This window comes from Phlebotomus argentipes, unplaced genomic scaffold (assembly GCF_947086385.1).
Source record: "Phlebotomus argentipes unplaced genomic scaffold, Phlebotomus argentipes genome assembly scaffold_18, whole genome shotgun sequence".
Taxonomy (NCBI): domain Eukaryota; kingdom Metazoa; phylum Arthropoda; class Insecta; order Diptera; family Psychodidae; genus Phlebotomus; species Phlebotomus argentipes.
This window is the reverse complement of record NW_026776177.1, coordinates 11622870-11646096: the sequence shown is the minus strand read 5'-3', so window position 1 is coordinate 11646096 and position 23227 is coordinate 11622870. Positions and strand designations below refer to the sequence as shown.

Genomic DNA, 23227 nt, shown 5'->3' with positions numbered 1-23227 from the left:
ACGCTGTTTTGCACATTAACCAACACACTCGACGCCCGAATCGAGCCAAGTCGACAAGTTGCCAATAAAAATTTGGTTTAATTGAATATTATTCTCGCAAAGCTGCCCCCACACGGAGAATCTGCGGTTCTCAGAGACTCAACTGATCGTCATTCATATGAAGTGCATGAAAGGCGAAGATAAAATCCTCACAAGAAATGTTAAATGTTGGAATAATTGCGAGACAACACTTTGTTCAATTTCTAGAATCGCACTCAAAGTAGAGTTGAGTGTTTTATAGATTTTCTTCCTCTTCTTTCCACCGACTCTCACTCGGCGGTATCTCAACTCTGACTCTTGCGGCTGTCTGAGAAAATAATATTGTTTACTGACTATTCAGAGTTTCTTTTAATGGATTATCTCGTGAGATAATCGCCAATGGATTAATGTCTAATTCCGCCTCTAATAACAATTAAGAGTTCTCAAATGTAAATATTTACCTTTCAAGTCAATTTTCTCGTTTGGTGATTTTCGCCGCGCTGTCAAGATGTCAATACGAAGGATTTCCTCGGCTGATCGCAAGAGAAGGTTTTTCCGCGAGGAATCAAGTGAAACGCACATGCTTCTTGGAATTCATTAATAAAATTAAATGTATATTTTCTCTCTTTCTCCTGGCTCTTCTCTCTATCGGAAAATCTTTTCACATAATTCAATTTCTTAACTCTTTTTTTTACAATCCACTATATTAAGAGATTACTCTGAATTTTGACAATTTTTTTTTATACAATGATCTTTATCTAAATACGCATCTGGTTGGCTGAGAAGAAGTTGAAATGATCATTTCTGACAAATGAAGTTCATGTATTTTTTTGAATTTACGCCAGAGAAAAACTGCTATTCAATCTTCATTTTATCTTTAAATATATCAACATGCAGCATCTCGGAGGAAAATAGAATAATTTCTACTGCTTAAGGGATCATTAAGTACAATCTCTAATATGCTTTCTTCTCTTCTTTAATATAAAATGTATTTACAGAAAGGAATATTCAACACTTATTCACAAGATTGCTATCATTCTCTGCTTATTATAATCTAAAATCTCACATTCTCTACACTTAATCATCGCCCTTTATCTGAATGTTTTTGTTTTTCTTTTTCTCTTTTAAACCGATATAGTTTAGCAATGGCACTGTTCAATGTATCATTCTTTTAATTTAAGATTTTCACTCTACAGCTTTTCTTTATGGTAAAATGGTAAATTTATTTACTCTTATCAATTGCTATCATCCGTTACTTCGTCGACACTCGCGTTCCAGTCGTGAGTGCCTCAGACTTTTGCTTGTGCGTGCAACTCCTGCAGCTCTTCCTCCTCACGCGTGAGCGCCACTGTGGAGTGATTATAGAGCCCCTGAGCCATGAGTTGCAGCGCCAGGGGGTTCTTCTGGCCGGACGCCTTCTTGATCTTGGCCCTCTTGTTCTGAAACCAAATCTTGATCTGCGCCTCGTTCAGGCCCAACTCTGCGCTGAGTTGCTGCCGCCGCTTCTCCGTGAGGTAGCGATTTTCGCTGAATTCATGCTGCAAAGGCAATTTCTCTTGTTAGTAAGCAGAAAGATTGGGAACCACTGGCCGAATTTGCAAGACGAAGCAAATGAGCTTTACTAGCACTCGAGCACATAACATGAATTATTTTTGCGAGAGTTTTAGTTTCTTCACAGTTTTCTGACATTGGGAAATCACGGCAGAATTCTACAGGATATTCTGCTAGATTTGTTCCCAGAAAGACGCTATGGAATCTGATGCAAATTCTTATGAGATTTTCGTAAGATATTGATATCTTGAAAGCTCTTTTCTCTGGATCTTTAAAAAATCTAGACATTCGATACAAACCTTCAGTCTAGCCAATTGGGAGCCACTAAATGCAGTCCGAGGTCGCTTCTCCTCTGGCACTGGGGCTCCCTTTTCGTTCGGGGGCTTCTTTTGTCGACGCGTTCGAGGACCTACAGAAGGAAAAGATGGTTAGCTTTGCTTCACAGAATCAACCATCAAAAATGTTAATAACTCTATCAAGATTGCATCAAAAGTTCGTTGGAATAAGTGGAATTTTTGGCCTCTTTTTCTCGCACCAGATTTTCTATGAATTATTCGCTACTATGATATTTCACACTGCATAAATTCCTTCAATGGCTTGTTGAAAGCTCACTTGAAAAACTATATATATATATATATCGATGTATCGGTTGCAAGCGATAGCGGAATGCCAACAAATCACTTTGTGATGCAATTCTCATGAGCTCAGTCATAATTTCTGCGAGGACAATATAGTGAAAAAAAAAATATGCACTTCATCAATTCACTGATGCATATCGATCGACAGCAAAGGTCTGTTTTGTGGGAAAATCACGGATTATTTGGAGTGATTCCAAATGGTCACATTATCCGCCACAATTGAAGCGATTTGCTGCTGGTCTATCTCCAAGTGTGCCTTTTCTTGTTGGGTGTTAAGTTGTGGAGACAATTGAGAAATAATGAGGCCAAGATCTCGTGTCTCTTCTCACACTTGGGCCAATCAATCAAATTCACGGGCATGATTTGATCGGATCTCTCACACTTGACGATCCGATGAAAAGCCGAGGCTCTACTGTAATTCAATTTGTTCAACAATCACTCTTTCTCATCACGATTTCCCACATTCAATTGCGAGTGGGATGGACTGGATAAGAAAGAAAAGCTATTTATGCTTACAAGATGTTCCCTATTTTTTGTGCGTGAAAATCCTCACCATTAAGTGGATTTTTCGGTCTATTCACATGGCCAAATACAAATTATGTGTGTGTGTTGCTATACAGAAATTTCCCGCTCGCCCCCTTTGTGGGAAGTCTGGTGTGGTTGTCTTTTCAATGCGGGATTGAATCACAGACCAACCCCAGGGGGTTGCTCGTTCGACATATTGAAATGTTGTACCATTGAAGGCTGGTGGCGCACTTTGGGCGGCGATAGAGCCGAGGCGGGGCCCGAACTAATAGCAAAATTAACAATATCATGTGCCACAACATTTCCATGGAAGATGAATTGCAACAAGAGCCTTTTATGCAATAACAAATACGACCAAATTCAATTTCTCTCCATTTTCAAGGAGATTTCCTATTTATCCTGCGTGAGAATGAGCAGATGTTCCTGTCACATTTCTATACCTTTCTGTTTATCTCTTCTGCGAGCTTCCGAATACAAGGAAATTGCCCATGTTTTTCTTCTGACTTCACCGGTGGGCAAAATTCACTCAATTCATCCACACACGATGTTTTTGTGAGCCAGCAAAAAAAATTACGATTACACGAAGAGATGCCATTTCAACATCCTGAGCAGGAAACATTCCTTTCCAAACGACCATTTTTGCGAGTTTGATGCTAAATTAGGTTTCGCTTGAAGAATCATCGCCTTTGGACATTTCTCAAAACGAGATGTGAAAATAATGATTTTCAGCTGATTTCATGAAGATTATTTCTTGGTAAAATTTTGACTGTTCATGTGTTTAATGTTTCATTGAAGAATTAAAACGCACATCATTTGCTTCTTTATAGTGATAAATTAAATGAAATCAATCTCGATTTCGAGAGACTCGCATCTAAGATTATATTTTATCACGGAAAAGCATCGACAATGAGAATATCGATCGAAATACTGACACAATACTGTCATTAAGTCTCCCTCGATGGCACTCCTGAATTGACCCCCTGAAACAAGGGCTTCGCTTGGTGTTCTCTTGAGAGTTTTACGTAAAAAATCACCTCGCGATAAGATCTCAAATACCAAGAGACACTCCATTTACAGTGCATTTTTCTATTCAAGACGCCCTGGTTAAAATGCATTTCTGTCTTTTCCTCTTGGGGACAATTTAGCCGGCAAAGAGAAATTTAATGTATCGCATTAATATTGTTGGTAAAACAATAGGTAATCAAATACTGTCTCAACGGATGGATCGTCTCATTCATCGAGACGATCACAAATAGTTTTACTCAATTCTGCGCTCTCGTCTTTCAGACTGCCTCTTTTTTGTGCCTCTCCGGGCAGATCGACTCGTGATACAAAACGATGAAGAGAATCTTCATGATGATTTCACCCATGTTTTGAAATTTTAATTGAATTATTTGACTCAACAAACAGGAACAATTTATGGAGATGTTGTCAAACATTTATCCAATTATTATGCAAAGTGGATCGATTTGAAATCCATAGAACAACACTGAGAATTAGTAAAATGTCTCTTTTCACGACATCACAAACTTTTATCAAGCATTTTAATTATTTCATCAATTAATGCGACAAGAATCAACACGATCGGCAACGGAGACTGAAAAATACAGGGTTATGCTTTGCATTTCCCATGGATTTTGTTGGCATTTCCTCGGAAGATTGCACTGATAAACAGTTGTTGGGGCAATTTAAAAATAATCAAAGAGATTTATTAATCAAGTGCCTGTCATTCCTAATTGATTTCCTCCAAATTTGATAATTCAGTTCAGAAATAAAACGCATTTCATGTTCCCGATGAAAGCTCTTCTGAGGTAATTTCCCGTCGGTGAGACGCGTGAGCTTTTTCACTCCACTTCTTGACATCGTAAAAGCACCCATAAAAGTCTACGTGAAAGTCAATTAAGTCCACTCTTCACGTTGATGGCACTTCCATCAATGCCGTTGAGCCTGAATTGATTGCCTTAAACAACAAAATGGGTGGTTCTTACTCTAAGCCGGGTGAGGGCGGTTTGGGTCATCATATGGCTGCATCATTACTTACTTCGTCCTGCAAATAGATGGAGAAAGAGGTAAAAATTAAAGAATTTTCCATTAAAATCACTGGAGATTTATTCATCTTGGGCACATAAATAATTTTATATCTTAATTAATTATCTGGTTGTCGGTTAGCGTTGCTGGAGTGAGACAGAGAGAAATCAATTTAAATTAATACTGAAATTACCACCATTGAGCAAAGTGAAATGATAATAAAGCTTTGCACAATGGACATGTGAATGGGAAAACGAATGGTGGATTGATTTGATGTGTGTAGACACAATAATGCAAACTCTATTAGCAGTGGTCATCAATGTGGGCCCGCGGGCATATTTTGTGGCCTCAATGAGCGGTATTTTATTATTAATTGCTATTATTGTCTGGGCAATTTTCAGCTTTTTCTGTCCAATTGCAAAATTACATCTCATAGCAGAAAGAAATCCGGTGAAATTTTGACTAAAAGGGCTTCAGAAAGTTCATAATTTTCCATCCACAGTCTGTCAAATTTTCTCTACGGAAATCCAATTAATTCCATTTCTATTTCACCCTCTTTCCTCCCCTCCTCGTTATCCAATTGAGAGCAATCATTTTCGGGCCGTTGCTGGGCCCCAAATGCTTCGGTTGCACTCAAAGGGGTTTCCATAGGCCTTCCATGAGACTCTAGTGCGCCACATGACGACAATCTCGTTAGAATGTTGGCGAGAGAGAATGGAAACCGCAGTTGAATTACGTTTATTAGATATTTCATTGTGTCTTTTTTGTCATGTTTTTGTCCTCGCTCTCTCTCTTCAATAATAAATGACTCTTTTTTGGATGTTCATTGGGTGAAATTGTGTCTCTCCCCTCGCGTAGTTATGAATCAAAATGCCTTTTCAACGGAACCACTCGCAGTGTTGCATCAACATTTTCCCCAAATTTAGTCAGAATGACATCAAACAATTTCATGTGTGAGTGGGATGAAAATGAATGTCTGGCGCACATGAGAAGGGAATTGATTGAAGTGTAATTTATGTTGCAATAAATTAATTAATTATATTGTCGAAAATCAAATCACTCTCGAATAATTAGAAACTGTCTAAATGTCCTGGTGGGGCAATTTATCTTGTCTCGAGGGTATTTTCGTTGGGACAAGAACATCTTGCAATGGGCGAAAATGAGATAGACACGCTCTATTTCAAATATGTTGCCACGTTCTTCTGTTCAGATGCCAAGTTTCTTGCCAAGTCTTTTTCCTCCATTTTCCTAGAAATAATTACAAATTTGTCTCTAAACCACTAATTGTCGGTAAATGTGTAATTTTCTTCTTTTCTCCCTGGTGACTGAAAAATGTATCGTCGCTTGCATCTCAAACACATGTTTAGTCCGCCTCGTGTCCCCACCCAAGTCTGTCTTTAACATGAAAATTAGGCTCAATCATCATTCTAATAAGGGCAGGGATTGCATATTCAAGTCTGTCGCGGACACTTTTTACCTCAACATCAATTGAAAGCGACAACATCTGCATGGATAAATAAAAGCATAGTATTTAGAAGATGTTTAACCGAAAAGGGAGAAAAACAGCAGATTAGGAGAAGAAAAACATTTATAATGAACTGAAACTTTTGCTTTGATGATTTTAATAGATAATTAGATTCAAATTAAGCATGTCTAGAGTTAGTTTAACACGTAGCTCTCTTCTATGATTCTGTGAGAAAATAAATATTGGAAAATCTGAGTGGCCAAATGACATTAAGAAAACTATTATCTGTGCAGTCTAGATAGTTATATTTTCTTCTAATATAGTACGCACTCAGATATATAGTACACAGCAGCCCCGTTCTCCCCTAGTTGACACCGTCTTCAGACTTCATCCCTGAATTCCGCTTTGCGACCCTCGTCTTCCAAAGCTAATTTCCAAGTAGTTGTGAATTGAGACAAGAATCATCTTGTGTGAATTAAATTCAATGATCCGCAGCAATTTTCCGGCGAATCCCCCCACCGAGAGGCGGCTCATGAAAATTTCATGAAAGTGGTGGGTTTCTGAGGGAATGTCCCTAAGGGATGGCAAATAAGCCAAATGGATTATATAATAGACAAACATGCGTGAAGTAGATAAATTCTCCGATGATGTGCAATGAAATTAATTTGGCGGGATATCAACGGCTGAACACCCTCTCACCATTTATTTACTCTCCCACTCGACACACCCCGAAGGAGGGATTCTGAGAGGGTGGAAAAGCGCTTTCATGTCAGATGTATTGTGTGAGATTAAAATTGAGCTAGTACCAGAAAACGAGAGGGTTGAAAAGAGGGTGGAAAAAAGGGCTGCAAACTGCACAACAATATTATCATTCACGGTACAAGAGAATTTGTATTCAAAACACAATTCGTGTGTGGTATGAGGCAGAAAAATCCCGTGTTTACGCATGATTTCTCACAATGTTTGCAGTGGAAAAACCGATGGTGGAGATTTTGAGAAGGATTTATTGAATTTACACGCCCATGGCTGAAAAGGCGATAAATGGGTTGAATGCAGAGATTTGATAGAGAAAATCGTGAAATTCACACAATTATCACTCCTTCCAAAGTACACACTATCTTAAGTGTTTCCTCCAACATTAGCACCCATCGATTTCCCTCCCACTCCAGCGCTTGGCGTGTGGAATTCAATTTAGACCACGAAGGAAGACACACAAAATGCTGTAACCTAATCGATACACTTTCAGCCTTATCAAGACTTCACCGCCTTTAGCGTGGAAAATTTATGTCCATTGGCAAATCCCTTGGGAATAATTGGATCAATTTGAGGAAAATACAGAGTGCATTAAATTTGAAATTCCATGCTAGATTTCATTCATTAAGGCAAGAAGAATTCCCGTAAAATTTCACTAAAGTTTCCCTCATATCGTTTTCATTCGCATGAAGAACGAGAATTCCTCAGTGATCATTAAGAAGTCTTGTGTGCTCGTAAAACAATGAAGTGACACAATAAAAAATTTTCCTCAGAATTTACACACTGGGAGGAAAGAAATTTATTGGCGGCGGAATGGGGAGAGCGAGAAGAGGCGCGGAATGTGTGAAGGAACGAGAAAGATTTCCCTCAATTGGAGGCAAACTCCGAAGCTTGCCTAGAAGAAACCCATGTTGAGAGTGTCATGAATCACTTGAAATCAAGTGAAGAGGTTTCACATACAATTACCATAAGTAATCAAGAGAGCAAATACGATGATCGTGTGGTTCACTATGCCAACATAATAAGCAGTTAACACATCCAAAGAGGGAGATTGCTTGTTAAATACAAGAATATTTAGCATATTTTCTCTAATTCACCTCCTAAGTCAGTCTTATGTACACTCTCCTCGATTGTGTTACAAAATTTCGGGCTACAATATGTGGCAAGAGGCTCCTCGGCGACTACATCCAGATGGCTCAGGAGATCGTATCCATCGGCAAGATCACCGATAAATATTCGATTACGAGGGTGCTGCTTCAGAATGCAATCCCGCATTTTCGCTCACTGGTTAATTAAATCCTCTTTCTCTTTCACCTTTCCGCAGAGCCACACATATTCCACATACATATTAAATGTATGAAAAATGTATAGAATCGAGATAATTGTGCAATTAAATTTATCTCACTTTAGCGTGCAACACCGAGAGTCCGTTACACTTCAAATATTCACCGATGGCGCGCGGTTCACATGAAAAATCCCCGCTAAACGCCTCTTTCGACTCCCAACGCCGCTGCACAATTATTGGGTGATCCCGTCACTTTGTCCGACAAATTGACAAAGAGGTGATATGTGAAAATTAAACGGTAATAACAAATAAAAGACTTAAGTGGCCAATATTCAAGCGATATGGTTATTGTATTAATAAATAATTAAATGAGCCAATGTCACGCCAATGACTTTACATAATCTAAATTCCCCCCTCTCGCCTTATCATCGACACATGATCAAGATAACTTCACCAAATGACCAAGAATTTAAATGTGCACATCGTCGCAAAGAATATTGTGCATCTTTTATGAAACAACTTTTCTCCAGCGACAATTGGAAAAAGACATGAAACATGGGCTCTTAATGAGGTGATAAAAGCTCTTTATATATGGCGAACATTTAAATGAGCTCGCGATTTGCCGTATCAGCTGAATTGCAATCAATTCACGTCAGAATTGATTCGATGATGTTAAAATGAAAATTTCTTTACACGTACAGCAATTAAGTATAAGAAATCAGTGCTGAAGAGTTTGTAGGGAAAGTCGGGGTTATTCTGCTTACTATATGAATCAGTACGATTAGATCTTAGCATAAAAAATATGAGTCAAAACATAATCATCATTCATGATTGAGAAAATTAATTGAAAGGAAAATTCTTTCAGACTTGCGATTTAACAGATAGTCGCACAAACTGAGCAAACTTTTAGTTTGAAGACGTTGAATCTTTGATTAAAAATGTAGATAAATGTAATCATGTGCGAATGTGCCCCGTCTGGTCCTAAATATTACTTTTGATTGTATTTTGCATTTTAGCCATCGATAAGCAACGGAATCTGGGTGCAGGAGTGAATGGTGTCGCCTCGAGGCGCTCCCTAAAATCCGCGTGAAAAATGGTTTGGTATATGGAAATTCCGCAGTGGCAAGATTTCCCCCATTTGAGGAAATTCCACGAGCGATTTGAGGAGCAGCGCAGCGACGAAGACACCCGCAATGTGACTTGGCAAAGAGAAGAAGGGAGAGAATTCTGCCAAGTGACTTTTGTAACACATCGCGAATGGTGAATCGAATAAATCGTTAAGAAGTTTTTGGGGGGCCTCCACATCATTCTTCGCTCCAGAACGAGTGCGAGAGAGATTGAAGAAGCTTTCACGGTGTTTGTGTGAGGTCGATGTCGAATGAAAAATGGGCCTTTTTCTATAAATAATACATATATAAAAGCCGAGCAAGCGAAAGCGGAATTAGTTTTCTTCTCGGTGAAGCTGAACTTCCAAACTGTTAATCGACATTTTCAATTGTCACGTAAGCATTATGCTGAAAACTCTCAGAGTTTTTCTCCACGCGCTTCTCCGCATTTCACTTAGCGAAATGGAAATTGTTTCTCACTTTAATTGGATTGAGCATTTTCTGGGGAAGTCACACAAAATGCATTGTCAGTGGCGATGGTGAGAAAATGAGCCGAGCACATTTCGCTTTAGTTTATTCTAAGTTTTTGGCCGATTTTTCATGATGCCAGATGCGAAGTGAGAACGAGAAGACAGAAATTTGGGGTGCAATTTAATTAAATTAAATCCATGGCAAGAAAAAGAAGAGGAAGAATAATGTCATTCCCTTTCAGACCACACACGATGATCTGCCGGCGTTTCTCAGCTAATTCGTACCATTTAAATAATCGTGAAAATTTATCTCGGAACGCCGGAGAAATTGAAAAGACATTAATAAAGTGTCTTTCTCCATCTCATTGCCTCACTGATAGTCCATAACGGATGTACACTTTTTCGCGGAAAAGACTCTCAAAAGGAATTTCGCCTTGGAATTCCCTTCCCACTTTTCCCGCCGTTCAAATGCTCAAATTTAATAATTAACTGTTGTTTTTTCATCTCACACATATAATACTATGAGATTTAAATTAATTATAATGTCTTTTATAGCTCAGCTCATCTCTCGGCGACCGCGCGAGAGAGAACAATTCTGTGGGATGCTGTTGTAGGTTTACCAGAGTTGAACGGTGTGCGGCAAGAAAGACAAATGGTAGACTGGAAAGAAGCTAAATGATTCCCTCCATAAAAAAGCACCAATATCAAAAGGCTCTATAAAACAATTTGGGGCGCCACTGTTAATTTATATGCGAGCGCATGCAAGAAAAGGAGGACTTTCTTGTGCGATTTAAATCCGTCACTGGCGATTTAAGATCATCTTCGTGTGTTTTTATGCCAGTTGGGAAGAGAGCATCACTCACATGTTTGGCACTTTTGCGAATGAGCCACACACGTCAAGAAAAAGAAGCCCAAAAGCAGGGACCAACAGACACTTTAGGCCACCTTTTTGCCAGAAGTTTGGCAAGAAATGCTGATAGAGGCTTAAATCAATACCAGTTTTTGCCTAATTCGCGAGACTCGTGAGGAATTATTTTGATTAATTTGCACGAATTCAGAAAACAAAGGTAAATTTGCTGGGTTTTAGCGAAAAAAGCTTAGGAACCCAAGGAAATATTGTTGTATTTTGAATGTCACAGGAATTGATTATGATCTTTCTATCCAAATTGCAAAATTTTATATTGTATATCCAAATAGAAAACCACTAATACTAAAAATGGGATCCAGAAAGATTCAGAAGAGTCACATCGTGCCTCTCAAAGTTAATCCACCAGTGGAGTTTGGAGTGTGGCAATAGTGGAGTTAATACCACTTCAATATCAAATAAATTTCAGACACGAAGGCGCCATAAAACAGTAAAGATTCCCAAAGTTAAACATCACAATAAATAATTGTAAATTCAACCTACTAGTTTCTCTCTCGTCCTCCTTCTCCACCATCTTCACGAAAGAGGCAAAGAAGTGTGATCTCTTTTTTTCTCTCTCCAGACTCACCTCCGGACAATCTCACGAAAATCACGTCACAAGACATCACACGATGATATAATTTTCTATTTTAATTGAAATGTAATATCCCCATGGTATTTTGATGGAAATTAATTTAATGCGCGAAATGATATTTATCTCAATTTGGATAGTATGAATATAAAAAGGAGATTCCAGTGAATATGCGCGCGAGGGAGAGGAAAAAATTAAGAGATAAATTGGAGAAGAGAAAGAGGAGAAAAAAAGAATTATTTGAATACCAATTGGTGTCATGTATTTCTTTTATATGCAGTTTAGGCGAGTTATTAATAAAGACCACACATCATCTAATATTTAGACCACCCAACACGATAGAAGAGTACACGAGAGAGAGAAATACAGTGGAGTCCCATAAAACTGCAGCGTAAAACATAAATACGTAACATGTAAATTAATGTTTTCGTATTTTATGTTTCTCTCCGCGATTTTTCGTTTCTCCAGCGTACTTCTTTGGACAGAGACTGTGTGTGCGTTCCTCTGTGTCGATTTCTTGGCGGATTTTACAGTTAAGGATGTCTTTTTTAAGCCACTCTTCTCCACTTCTCTCTCTCGCTCTCGCTGTTTCTCTCTCGCCACTCATATCGCGAATATACATTGTTATTATTCTTAATAACTTTCCTTCGCCCAATTGATATCTTAGCCCCTAATTTCACTTTAATTGAAAGTGTGAGAAGCAATTTGGCCCCTCGCAGAAAATTCGCAATTTCGCCTTCTTGAGGTGACTGTAATGGGCGGGCAATTTCCCAAATTGCAATTTAATAGTTTTCCCTAGTCCTGAGATTTCCATGTTTTTGCGCGCATGCAGAAATTTACCGGCTTCTCAGGTGTCCAATGTAATAATTCCCATATTCGTATATGTTAATGAAGATGTTTCATATAAAGGTAACAAGACTCATATTGGGAAGGTATTTGACCCCAAACTGTGTGATATTCGTCCATATGACTGATATATTGAATGTACCTGGCGCTAAGCTCTTTATTTGTTTTTCTTCTCGTTTTTTTCCATCCCAGCATATTCTTCTGTATAAACATTTTTTTCCACCCGTAGACACACATGGCGTATGAAAAGGAACAGAAGGAGCTCAACCAGTTGAAGAATCCACTGAGATTGTGCGCTCCAAAGAGCCCAACATCTCTTTTATTGACTCGGACTTGTCAGGTTTTTTCACCCATTCTCCGGAGGGATTCTCAAAATTTTTGGAGAAAAATCGAAAGTTTCGGGAGTGATAGCGCCGTGTGTGGCTCTGAGAACGTGAATGAAGTGACCGAGAGTGGATTGAGAATCTTCGCATGAACAGCCTGGGTTGTCTTTTTTGTTGATGCTTTTCTTCCACACAGAGCCGAGAGGTTTACCAACTTAAATACAGGCGAGATAGTTTGGAAAGAATGCAAGTGCAGAGTTGAGAGTTGAGCATGAGAGGAAGCTGATATAGACGCGTGAACTAGAATGATAACAAAAGCAGTAAACTTCCGACTTGCGGCGAGGTTTAGCATGTACTCAAGCTTATTCCTAGTGACGGCTTTAGTCAGATCTGTCAATATGACTGACTGATTGAAATAAAAATTTTATAGATTAATATCGCTTATTCAGTGTTGATGCGGATAAACGCTTTAAGTCTATTGAACCCCAAATAGTTTTCCTTTGGCCACATGACCCAAGATTGGTGAACCCCTTGACTCTTCCAGCAGGGTATATAATGCCTTTCATTGATGTTTACACACATCATAGATTTACAGTCGAGGGGCTCCTCCGGAGAGACACCCAGTGGCTGGAACTTTGATTTGTGACGGGCGGGTTATTAATTTCGGGAGTGTGTCCACAAAGGCGATTACCAGCAAGGACAGGGCATTAGGATGCTTTAGTGGTTCTCTCTGTCTCAGTCTGGGAGAATGGACCGAAGATGAGTGGAAAGGAGGATTGCGATGATGATTCATAGCGTATGAGGTCAGCAGACGGCCGGCTGTGCGGCATTGGGGACTCACCTGAACTGGGTCTATCACTGTATCTGGTGCAGTACACCCAGGCGGGCCACACCATGGGTCCATCGGAGCTCGAGGAGCCGGTGCTGGAGGAGAGCTTGGCGGCAGCCTGGGAGGTGGTGGTGCCGCCACCGGAGAACTTCCTCTCCGCCGTGGCAGTCAAGTCTATGGCAGTGGACTCCTTGGCGCCGGGGAAGGCGATGCCCTGGCCCAGTTTGCGGGACACAGCGGACCTGGCGCTGGCCAGCGTCTCGCTGATGCGACAGCCAAAGTCCGCCTTGAGGATGTTGTCAATGCTGAACTTGAGGGTGGTCTCGTTGTCGAGATTGTTGATTGTGCCGTAGGACTTGAGCGGGGGCGACAGCGAGTTGTCCCGCGACAACGTGTTGCCCGGCGATATTGATTTAACACTGGGCGCCGTGTGACGGAAGCCCGGCGACTGGGACTTTGTGCTGGCGGCGTCATCGTCAGCAGGCGGCGGCGGCTTCCACTTTCCGAACCCCTTCTCCCCAGGCGACCCGCCGTCCTCATCCATAGCCATGGGCTCCTTCTGGGCTAAGCTATTGCTATTGCTAGTGTTATCACAAATGCGGAATAGTCGCTTGATTGAGTGACTGTTATTGAGCTCCGTCGAGGAGGGATGGAAGTTCTTCTCCAGGATGCCCTCGAAGCTCTTCGGCATCCTGTCCGTGGGCGCCTCCAGGTGGCTCTTGAAGGTGTCACTCGAGGACTCCTTGGGCGGGGTGGGTCGGTATGTCGTGAACGCCGTCCGGGTCGGTAGGTTCTCCTCCTCGGAGGCCATCTCCTTGCCCACGGACAGCTCACTGTCGCCACTACAACTGGACCTGTCACTCTCCATATCGTCCAACTTCTTCACGTCCATGCTCATACCACGAAACAGACTCACTTTGCCCGCGTTAGTGCGCTCGTCTGGACATTTGTCCGGAAACACGCGAGGTGTCTTGAGATGATCCGTCAGCGGTTCATACGTATTTCGCGGTGACATTCTATCTCCTTTTGCACAATATTGCATCTCCCAGGGCAATCTTCAACTGCACATTCAGCATAATCCTCGGGATGATGGCCTGCCTCTGCAGTGTCAGTTGTCCGGTTGCAGATGCTAGCGACGGCAACGGAACAGGCGTTGATGTGATTTTGTCTAAATCCGGCAATTACTCAAGGCGTACAAGTTATCAATTAACACTTCACTTTGCATGATTCTGCAGGTAAGTTATGTCCAATGGCCGGCTTCTCGTCGCAGTCCCGACACAATTCAGTAGCGCGAATACTCGGCGGAAAAATCTAAAGAATTGCCATCGCGTGGGTGGCCTCTCATGTGGCTCATGACCAGATCCCGGAACTGTCTGTCCTATCGCGGAGGGACTCTCAAGTGGGTCCAAGACTCAGACGAGCGCTGCACGGAAAGAAGTCTTGTCACAGCAACACCACGAGGAAGATTGAGTTGTTTTCCGGGGGCATCAAGTATCAAAAAAGCACCACGACAGTTGTGCTGATGAAAATGCCAGACACGAAGCGAGAGAGGCAGCGAGCGGTCGACTCCAGTCGGTACCATCCGTTTGACTGGCACACAGCTCCGTGTGAAGCAATGTCGAGATAGAGGCGGGAAGTTGCTCAACCGCACTTGGGCGGGAAGTGCCCCGATTGGTGCCGAAATGGCCAGCCTCGAAATATAGATTTTTCCACCATCTAATTAGATTGGACTGTGGTATTTTTCTACCTGAACTGGCGGAGCCAATCCCGTGCATCGGCGGCCACCGGAGAGCCGAAATGCACCCTGGGGATTTCATGGACAAGGAGAGGTTTAGGGACCAACACACACACACACCAGCTGCCTACAAAATGAGCCCATGTTCAAACACTGCACCTTCGATAGCACACGAACGGACACTTTGTACACATCGGAGCCCCTAAATTATCAGTTTATTGCACACAACGAGCCGGACGTATAATTAAAAATTATTCTTTTAATTAAAAATCAATGTCCACCATGGGTATATTTGTCCACTTCTGCTCGTTACGCTCTCGGACTCGCTATATCTTTGATTTTTTATTCATCCAGCCTAATACGCCTTCCATTATTCAGAGCGGCTCAATTTGGCGTGTACGGGGAACTCCGTATTCCCAATTAAATACACCATGACAAGCCACAATGATTAGAAAATTAGTTGGGTCAGAGAATGTGTTTCGTGAAATTTTTCATATGTCTTCTTTGATGACTTTTGAAGGATGGATATATTCGTTCAGGGGTTTACTTTTATGGAATTTCTGGTCTTTCTTTTTCTCCGGACGCTGTCAGGATTGAATGGGATTAGAGCGCTAATTTGGAAATTTAGATGTTTTCGGGTATTATTAAGGCGTGAAGTTTGTGTGGTGCGGGCTTTGAAGAGCTGCAGCGACGGGATTTTGGCCTCGAACTTTTCGTTCGATCCTAAAAGAGAAAAGTAGAAAATATCCGGCAAGAAGTGACCAAAATATGTAAATTTTCGCACTAGATTCACAATCAGACTGACAACAATACTGATAATGAGCATTGAGGTTGACTGTATTTTATCTAATGTATAACAGAATTTATAACAGGCAATAGCAAAATAAGATTTCAAGGCATTCTCACGATCATCTCGCATATAGAAGACTTCGATGTAACATTAGCAGCATAGTTTATTAACTCTTGAGTTGATCTACCTATGCCCCCTCCATAAGATCGTTCACGCTTCTATCTTGGGTTTTTTTTTACTTTAGTAATTCCGGTCATTGAGCGCCAAATGGCAAGAAAATGAAGCCCGAGAAAAGGCGGCAAAAAATTTTTCACTAAATTGGTTTGTTCATTTGAGATTCAACTAATGCACGAGTGGGTGTGGGAGAACCGAGTGAGCGAAGGAGGGGTACAAAATTAAAAGCTTATTCGTAAATTGATTACAATGCGCGCGGGAGAGATGTTAAATGAGGTGTTTCATAGTTGAAAACACTTGGCTTTTCTTAAAATAGTCATTTGGTCGTTTTGGATTGTGCCTGAACCCCGAGTGAGGCATTATAACTCAATATCGATATGTTTTTTTTGCTAAATGATGTCTTTATATCGCTCATCTCGAAAAAGAGCGTTTTGTTGATTGTGAAATTTTTGCCCGGTGGACGTTTCAATGTGCAAGAATGAAAGAGAGAAAATAATTTCATGGTTTCGCGCTCGTTTTTCACACAACATTCCACCTTATTCCACCATTCCGAACACTTAAATTGGTAACATGAGAAATCCAACAAGCTGCCAACGCATCGGCGGCTTATTAAATTGATACTGAAAACCCTTACGAGATGATGATGATGAGGAAAAAAGGTGCATCAGCACGAAATGTTAAAAACGCATTAAGACCCACTCGTTTCGGACCGCAAAAGAAATTCAGTACAGCATCAATCTTGCACGTTTTAACAGAGTGAAAAATCTCATTTTGGGTGAAAGATTTCATTTGCATATCTCCTGAGAGGAGATTCTTTGTGCAAAAGGCCGCACTTACATGTTATCGTGTTTTAATATTCAGTGGCAACATTTCAATATTTCTGCTCAGCTCATCCAAATTGGCCGAAATTTAAGTGAAGCTGGCATTTCAGGCTGAAGATGAGATAAGAGTTGTTTGTTTTACTCTCTTTTAAAGTTGCCCGAAAAAGAAGGACGGACTCCAAGTGGATCATTAAGTTTTAGTTAAGCAATCAAATCTGGAAAAAGTGTTTGCCTAAGTAATTTCCGTATCAGCGTTGTATCTCATTGGCCGAAGCTTTTACATGCTTTTACACCGGGGTCGCCAATCTCTTAGTAACGTTAGACCCGAAAGAGGAGTGCTCTGGATCGAAAGCAGAAACATTCATAAATATAGTTTATAGCGAACATCGGAATATTTTCTAACAAGCGTGACTTGTCTTCGAATGCTTTTTCATAAATCCATGTTTTGATTTTTGAAAAGATACAAACAGTAATTTTTATAGTGTCTCGAAATACTCATCACTAATAGTTTTCAATGTTAAGATCATGAATGTTACAATATTTTGCCCAGGAAAGAAAAATTAAAGTGTCCTGATTTTGTATTTATTTAATTAATTCAACTGAGTTTTTTTGTCACTGTGATCTATATTTTGCTATAAATTTCTTCATGTGAGATTCGAATTACAAATAAAATATATCAAAATGGTTACACTTTAATCAAGCATGACTGGTTTGCTCGAGCTTTCGTGATGGCAAAAAGCTTCCCCCGAAGAGAACAAACAGTTTCCTATTCAAATTGTGAATAAGAAAAAGGCGTGCAATGTTCGATGGAGCAAAAATTGTTTCGATTTTTCAATTTGGGGCAAAAGGGAGGCACAAGCACAAAGTTGAGGGTTTTTTCTCCAAGTTGCTCGCTTGGGTAATTTGGTGTCTTTCTGCGTGGCGAAAAAGAAGCAATTGAAGAGGGGAAAAAGCATTGTTAGTAAATTCCTTTCTTGTTTTGCAATTTATTACTTCTTTATTCTCTCTCCTCTCCTTCTGGTCTTCTTCACATCTTTCCAGCGGTTGTCCTTTTCTGTGTGCGATGCCAAACCAACTCTGGAGAGGCTGAATTTGAAGAAAGATACTCGCACCAACGGCACAGGAATAACACCAAACAAATAATGATCTATAAATGCTTGGCACGACGCTGAAGTCAGCGAGAAAAGAGGTGGGAATGAGAAAGGGGAGAACTTTTGATTATAGCTTTTTCACAAAACGATTTGCTTTGTACATTAAAATGTATGATGTACTTCATAATCACTTTCATACACCGCACAATTCTTCTATTTTGCTCCATTCTCGTCTGCTTCACAGCTCAAAGTTGTGTGTTTATCCGAGTTGAAGAGGCGGAGAAAGAGAGAGAATGTTGCAAATAATACAAATCGCACTTATTATATTTATATATTTAATAAATATAACAACATTATTACTTCGTCATCTGAAATTTACGCGTGGTTTGCTGATGAAACCGACATGCAAGGAATCACTCCAATCTGCGAGCTCCAAACGAGTGGAAGACAAATCGATAGTGGTGGCACAATGGAAATAAATTGCCCACCAATCTAATTACGGATTTGCAATCATTATCATCTGCACAATTGGAATATTTGATTTGCAAGTGTGATTTATGGCACGCCATCCAGTGTTTTGAGGGATGCATTTGATGCACTACTTAGGAGAATTTGAACATTATGTTTTTATCCAAGAGCTTCTGTGTCAAATTTATGCTCTCTCAGGTATGTCACATAATGATTCCCATTGAAATTGACTGCGGGCACAGTCTTTGGCTGTGCGGAGATTGTGGTAAATGAATTCAGGTAGTGAAATGATCAAAGAAAAGCTATTCATACTTGGCTTTAACAATTCCTTATTCATTTAACCGATCAACGAAGCGAAGCCCGAAAAAAGTCTCTATTTGTGAGGTTTTCTTCAATTCGTCACGTTTTTCTGTAATTACTTCAGTAGCTGTTTTGCAGCACAAATTCAATGGAGATTCTTTTCTCTGATTCTGTGGTTTACCCTTTGACGCAGGGTTTATCCTGACAGATATAACTCAATATATTTACACATTCAAACAATACATAGAATTGATGTTCTTGTCGGAATTCAAATACATACAATTATATGTACATAATTTGAGTTCACTTTTTATCCTAGCATAGGAAAGTGTAGATATATATTATAATTTAGAATGCCATCGAAAATTGCCGCCTCACAAAATAACTTTACCATGAATTTCATGTCGGACAGGATATAATATTTCGTTGGGTATTTTTCATGCTGAGAGACACCCAACAATTTGGGCAATTTAAAAGTTCCTGGAGTTTGAAAAGTGTACGGTTGAAGGGCTGTGATTTCTGAAGGCTCGTGGGATTTTTATGATCGCCCAAGGGGTAAACATGTGGCGCAATCACGGTTCACTCAGAACGCAATCTTCGCAATCCCAAACGCAATCCGCAATCCCTAGTGTAAAATCGCAATCTTTGGGCGCAATCCGCAATCTTTGGGCGCAATCCGCAATCTTTTGGCGCAATCCGCAATCCTTAGTGTAAAATCGCAATCTTTGCGCGCAATCCACAATCCTTAGTGTAAAATCGCAATCTTTTGGCGCAATCACCGCAATTCTAAGTGCAATCTTAAGCGCAATCCGCAATCTCTAAGAGTATTTCGCGGAATTTGGGTAGTTTTTCTCGGAATTTCGCACGTATTCAGATTGATTTACTATTTTTAAATGGCGTGGTGAGCAAAAATGTGGTCTGTTCTTTGTGATATCTTACTAGTAATTCTCTGATCCAAGTAAGTAATTTTATTATTACTTTATACGGTCAATCACACAGGACGTAAAGGTATAAATTCTACCAGTGATCTCGTAAAAAAAATGTTTAGAATATTCTCATTTAGTGAATTCACTAACAAAATATATTTTTTTGGTTTAAACTTGGGTGTGAATTCCTTCAGATACCTGCTGCTCAAATGAGATTTCACGATAGGTATTTACTGGAATTATAAATATAGGCAGATTAGCACTTTTACATTGCTTCGAGTCGATTTTCTACCTGAATTCCTTGAAACAAGGGCAGATTTTTACAGAGCAAAATGCAAAATTTTGAACCACGTTGAGTCGTTGGCAAATTTTTTTCGAACGCAGGGTATAAATTTTAAACATGTTTTTGATCTGCATTTATACAGTGTGGCAGAGAGAAGAAAATTATTATCATTGAAAATTTGATTGATAATAATTGCATTGGACTGGCTATTTTCTGACCAGGTCATATTTGCAAGTATTAGTGTGAGTTCAAGCAACCCAAATAAACTTGGCCATTGAGAGAAAGTGTTGCAAAATGAATATAGGGATTATACATGGGTATTTCCCAAAGGATTCTCTGTCTCTGAAATTTTGCTAATTATTGTAACGAACTTTCTTCTTTCCTTAAACCAATGGTTATTACTTGAGAAAACGTTGAGTTGAACACTTCATATGCCTATTCAGACTCTCAGAAATTAAAATAGCAATTCCATCTCGAGGTATCAAAAAGTGTTTAGAAAAAACTTCCAGATGACCAATTAACTACAGATGAGAAGGTTTTCATGAATGTCTTTGGTTCCGAAGTTGTCATCTCTGATCTAAGTCAATCTCTACCTGGATCTGCTTGAGGATCGTCTCTCGCTTTATTTTCATTTATCATCGCAAAATACAAATTTATTTAGGCAGTAAACATGCAATACTTGTGATATTTCTACAACTGTAGGATATACGCATTTTTGGAAATTTCACGTCTCAAGGAAAAACAAAACAATTTTTTTTTAAATATTTCTATGTACGCGCCGCACGTGGTTGACGAGTGAGTACAAAATTCTCAGAAAAACTACCCGAATTCTGGTCAAATTCCGTTTAATACTCGAAATTAAGTCGAATGACCCGAAATATTACCCAAATTCCGCTGAAACGCAATCCCGCAATCCCAAACGCAATCCACAATCCCTAGTGTAAAATCGCAATCTTTGGGCGCAATCCACAATCTTTGGGCGCAATCCGCAATCTTTTGGCGCAATCCGCAATCCTTAGTGTAAAATCGCAATCTTTGCGCGCAATCCACAATCTTTAGGCGCAATCCGCAATCTTTGGGCGCAATCCGCAATCTTTTGGCGCAATCACACAATCTTCGCAATCCGAGTTCACTCAGAGTGGCACATGTTTACCCCTTGTGATCGCCACTCTACTTTCGTAAACCAATTTTAATTTAATCATATTCCATATCCGCTAAGAGCCCGGCTTTAGTGCATGGCATGAAAGGACGGGGCGCCAAAATCAACAACCCTCCGTTAACGAACTCTTTATCTCTCTTTTTCACTCGCTGTCTCTCTCAAAATGCACCCCCTTTTTCCCGCAAGGGATCGTTTAGTGAGCAAACAACACACTCGGGCCAACCCACTTATTAACCCCTTTTCCCACTTCTGAGAACCACCACCAACTGGCGGATGATTTTCCAAGGAAAATTCACCCTCGCCGGCACATGGCAAATGTATGTACTGATTTTATGCTCTTGGGCAACATTATCAAATGCTCATTGCAATAAAAATTAAACTCTCAGGCCGTCCCCTTTCGGGGATGTTTAACACCCTTTCGCCCAGGCTGAGCCTGCCCGTAAGTAAATACATCCGGAAAGTGGATTATTCAATATATACGGTCGAATGTATTAATTTGAATGTGGCGGGGGGAGAATTTTGAGGCGATGAGCTTAATTGAAATTTCCCCCTGGTCATTGACACTCTCTGCGCCTCATTATTGGCCCAGCCATGGAGGCATTCTCAGCTCGCATTCTGGCTGATTGCTGCCAGGGGTTTAATTAATTTTTTCCATCCACCATCGTTCGGAGGAGCATCATTAAGGCAGTATGGAAAGACGATCTCACCGCGATCGCGCATGGCCGTTTGCATGATGGCTGGAGCTAAAAGGTGTAAAACGCCAATTTATCGCAATGAAAATGTCACACGGAGAAAGATATTAATAATTTTACACGACATTATGACTTTTCTGCAACATTGCCTACCTGTCGAGGTGCTTCTCTGCGACCCTGTGACCCTTCGAGTTGCGCGCCGTGCCGCGCTTTTAGTGTCCTAATGAAGATTGAGACTCCGCAAGGTGGAGAAAAAAAGTGATGAATAAATGAGGATCTTATTTGAAATTCATATACTTTTCTCCCATAAAACGAACAAATTAATTTCCATACGAAACGCTCCGATGAAGAGAGATTGATGGTAATCGAGGGAATTCTGGACAAAGAATATGTTTGTTCTTAATTCCGTCTCTTAGAAAGCTTCAGAGCAAGGTATGAGATTTTCAGAAAAAATACGTAATCCATGGGAAATATTTCCCTTTAAACTCATAATTAGCATACGAAAGAATGCAAAGCATTAAATTTAATTGCCGAAAAATATATTCAAAAGTGACGGCAAAAGGTCTCATGTGAAGACTGCGTTAAATGATGAAAATTTTATGCATTTTCCTTTAGAATCATCTCTAAGAACTAAAAGAGTATTGACGTTGCGCCATGAATTTTATTAAAATACTGAGAGGAAAACAATAAAAAATATTAAACCAGTCAAATTATAGAAGAATATATTTGAACTGAAAAAAGTCGAAAACATCATCTGTAAAATGAAATTTTGTATAAAATGTAACACATACATTTTATGATCTGTGAATAATGATACAAGCGTTAGTCGGTTTGATCATAAAGAAATAAATTTAGAGAAGATGCATGAAAAGTGTGTGTCAAGATTTATAGAATTTTACGAATTTTGCTAATAAAAAACAACTTATGAGCCTCATTTATACTTTATAACGAATCCAATTATCAATTTATTCACATATAAAGTCGCTCCCGACTAACTTCTAATTGATTTCGCATTGAAATTCTCTTATATTATGTGTTGAATTGCGAGAATATGCATTCCAACACTTTAAAAAAATCTAAATGTCAAATGCATTTACTGTATTTCTCATTTTGAAGTGCATAAGTAGACATCACGAAAACTCATTTTCAGAATAATGGCAAACATTTTAATTCCACTGCATTGAATCATCCCGCTGTCATTTATCGTTAAGCATTAATTGAAAGCAAACAGTATAACTGCAATTGTGAGCATCGCATCATATTTCAAAGGCAATTTTATGAATTTCATGCTGTCGTATGAGAGCTATAAAAATATTTTTATATGAAATGTGGCCATGCGAGAACAAGCTCATGAAAGCTCTCTGCAGCATTTTTAATAAGAATTCAAGATGCTGCCGGCGCAGAAAAACCGCTGAACACTGATAAATTTGTCCTTATGCAAGATGGTCAAGCATT

General features: G+C 39.8%; 2 protein-coding genes across 3 annotated transcripts in view; one reads left to right on the top strand and one right to left on the bottom strand.

The window, feature by feature from the left end:
* Positions 1 to 23227, top strand: part of LOC132260538 (bromodomain adjacent to zinc finger domain protein 2B) — a 59035-nt gene that overhangs the window by 28083 nt on the left and 7725 nt on the right. The window contains exon 16 of one of the 2 annotated variants that reach the window (XM_059758722.1): positions 9280 to 9364. The exons of the other annotated variant lie outside the window; for it this stretch is intronic. The gene's annotated coding sequence lies outside the window, so the exon portion shown is untranslated. Of the gene's footprint in view, positions 1 to 9279; positions 9365 to 23227 lie in introns of those variants that run through there. 2 annotated transcript variants of the gene reach the window in all.
* On the bottom strand, positions 610 to 13427 carry LOC132260546 (segmentation polarity homeobox protein engrailed-like). Its single transcript, XM_059758741.1, has 4 exons — positions 13346 to 13427; positions 4774 to 4779; positions 1869 to 1978; positions 610 to 1556 (listed from the first exon to the last, which is right to left on the bottom strand). Exons 1-4 carry the CDS (start codon positions 13398 to 13400, stop codon positions 1308 to 1310), a joined length of 420 nt encoding a protein of 139 aa, XP_059614724.1. The 5' UTR covers positions 13401 to 13427; the 3' UTR covers positions 610 to 1307.

What these genes read in the sequence shown, in the direction of transcription:
- LOC132260546 (XM_059758741.1), bottom strand. Translation starts at nt 13,400, where the DNA reads ATGGTGTGGCCCGCCTGGGTGTACTGCACCAGATACAGTGATAGACCC. An exon ending in CCCAATTGGCTAGACTGAAG is followed by an intron (nt 1,557 to 1,868) that starts GTTTGTATCGAA and finishes TTGCCTTTGCAG; the next exon opens with CATGAATTCAGCGAAAATCG.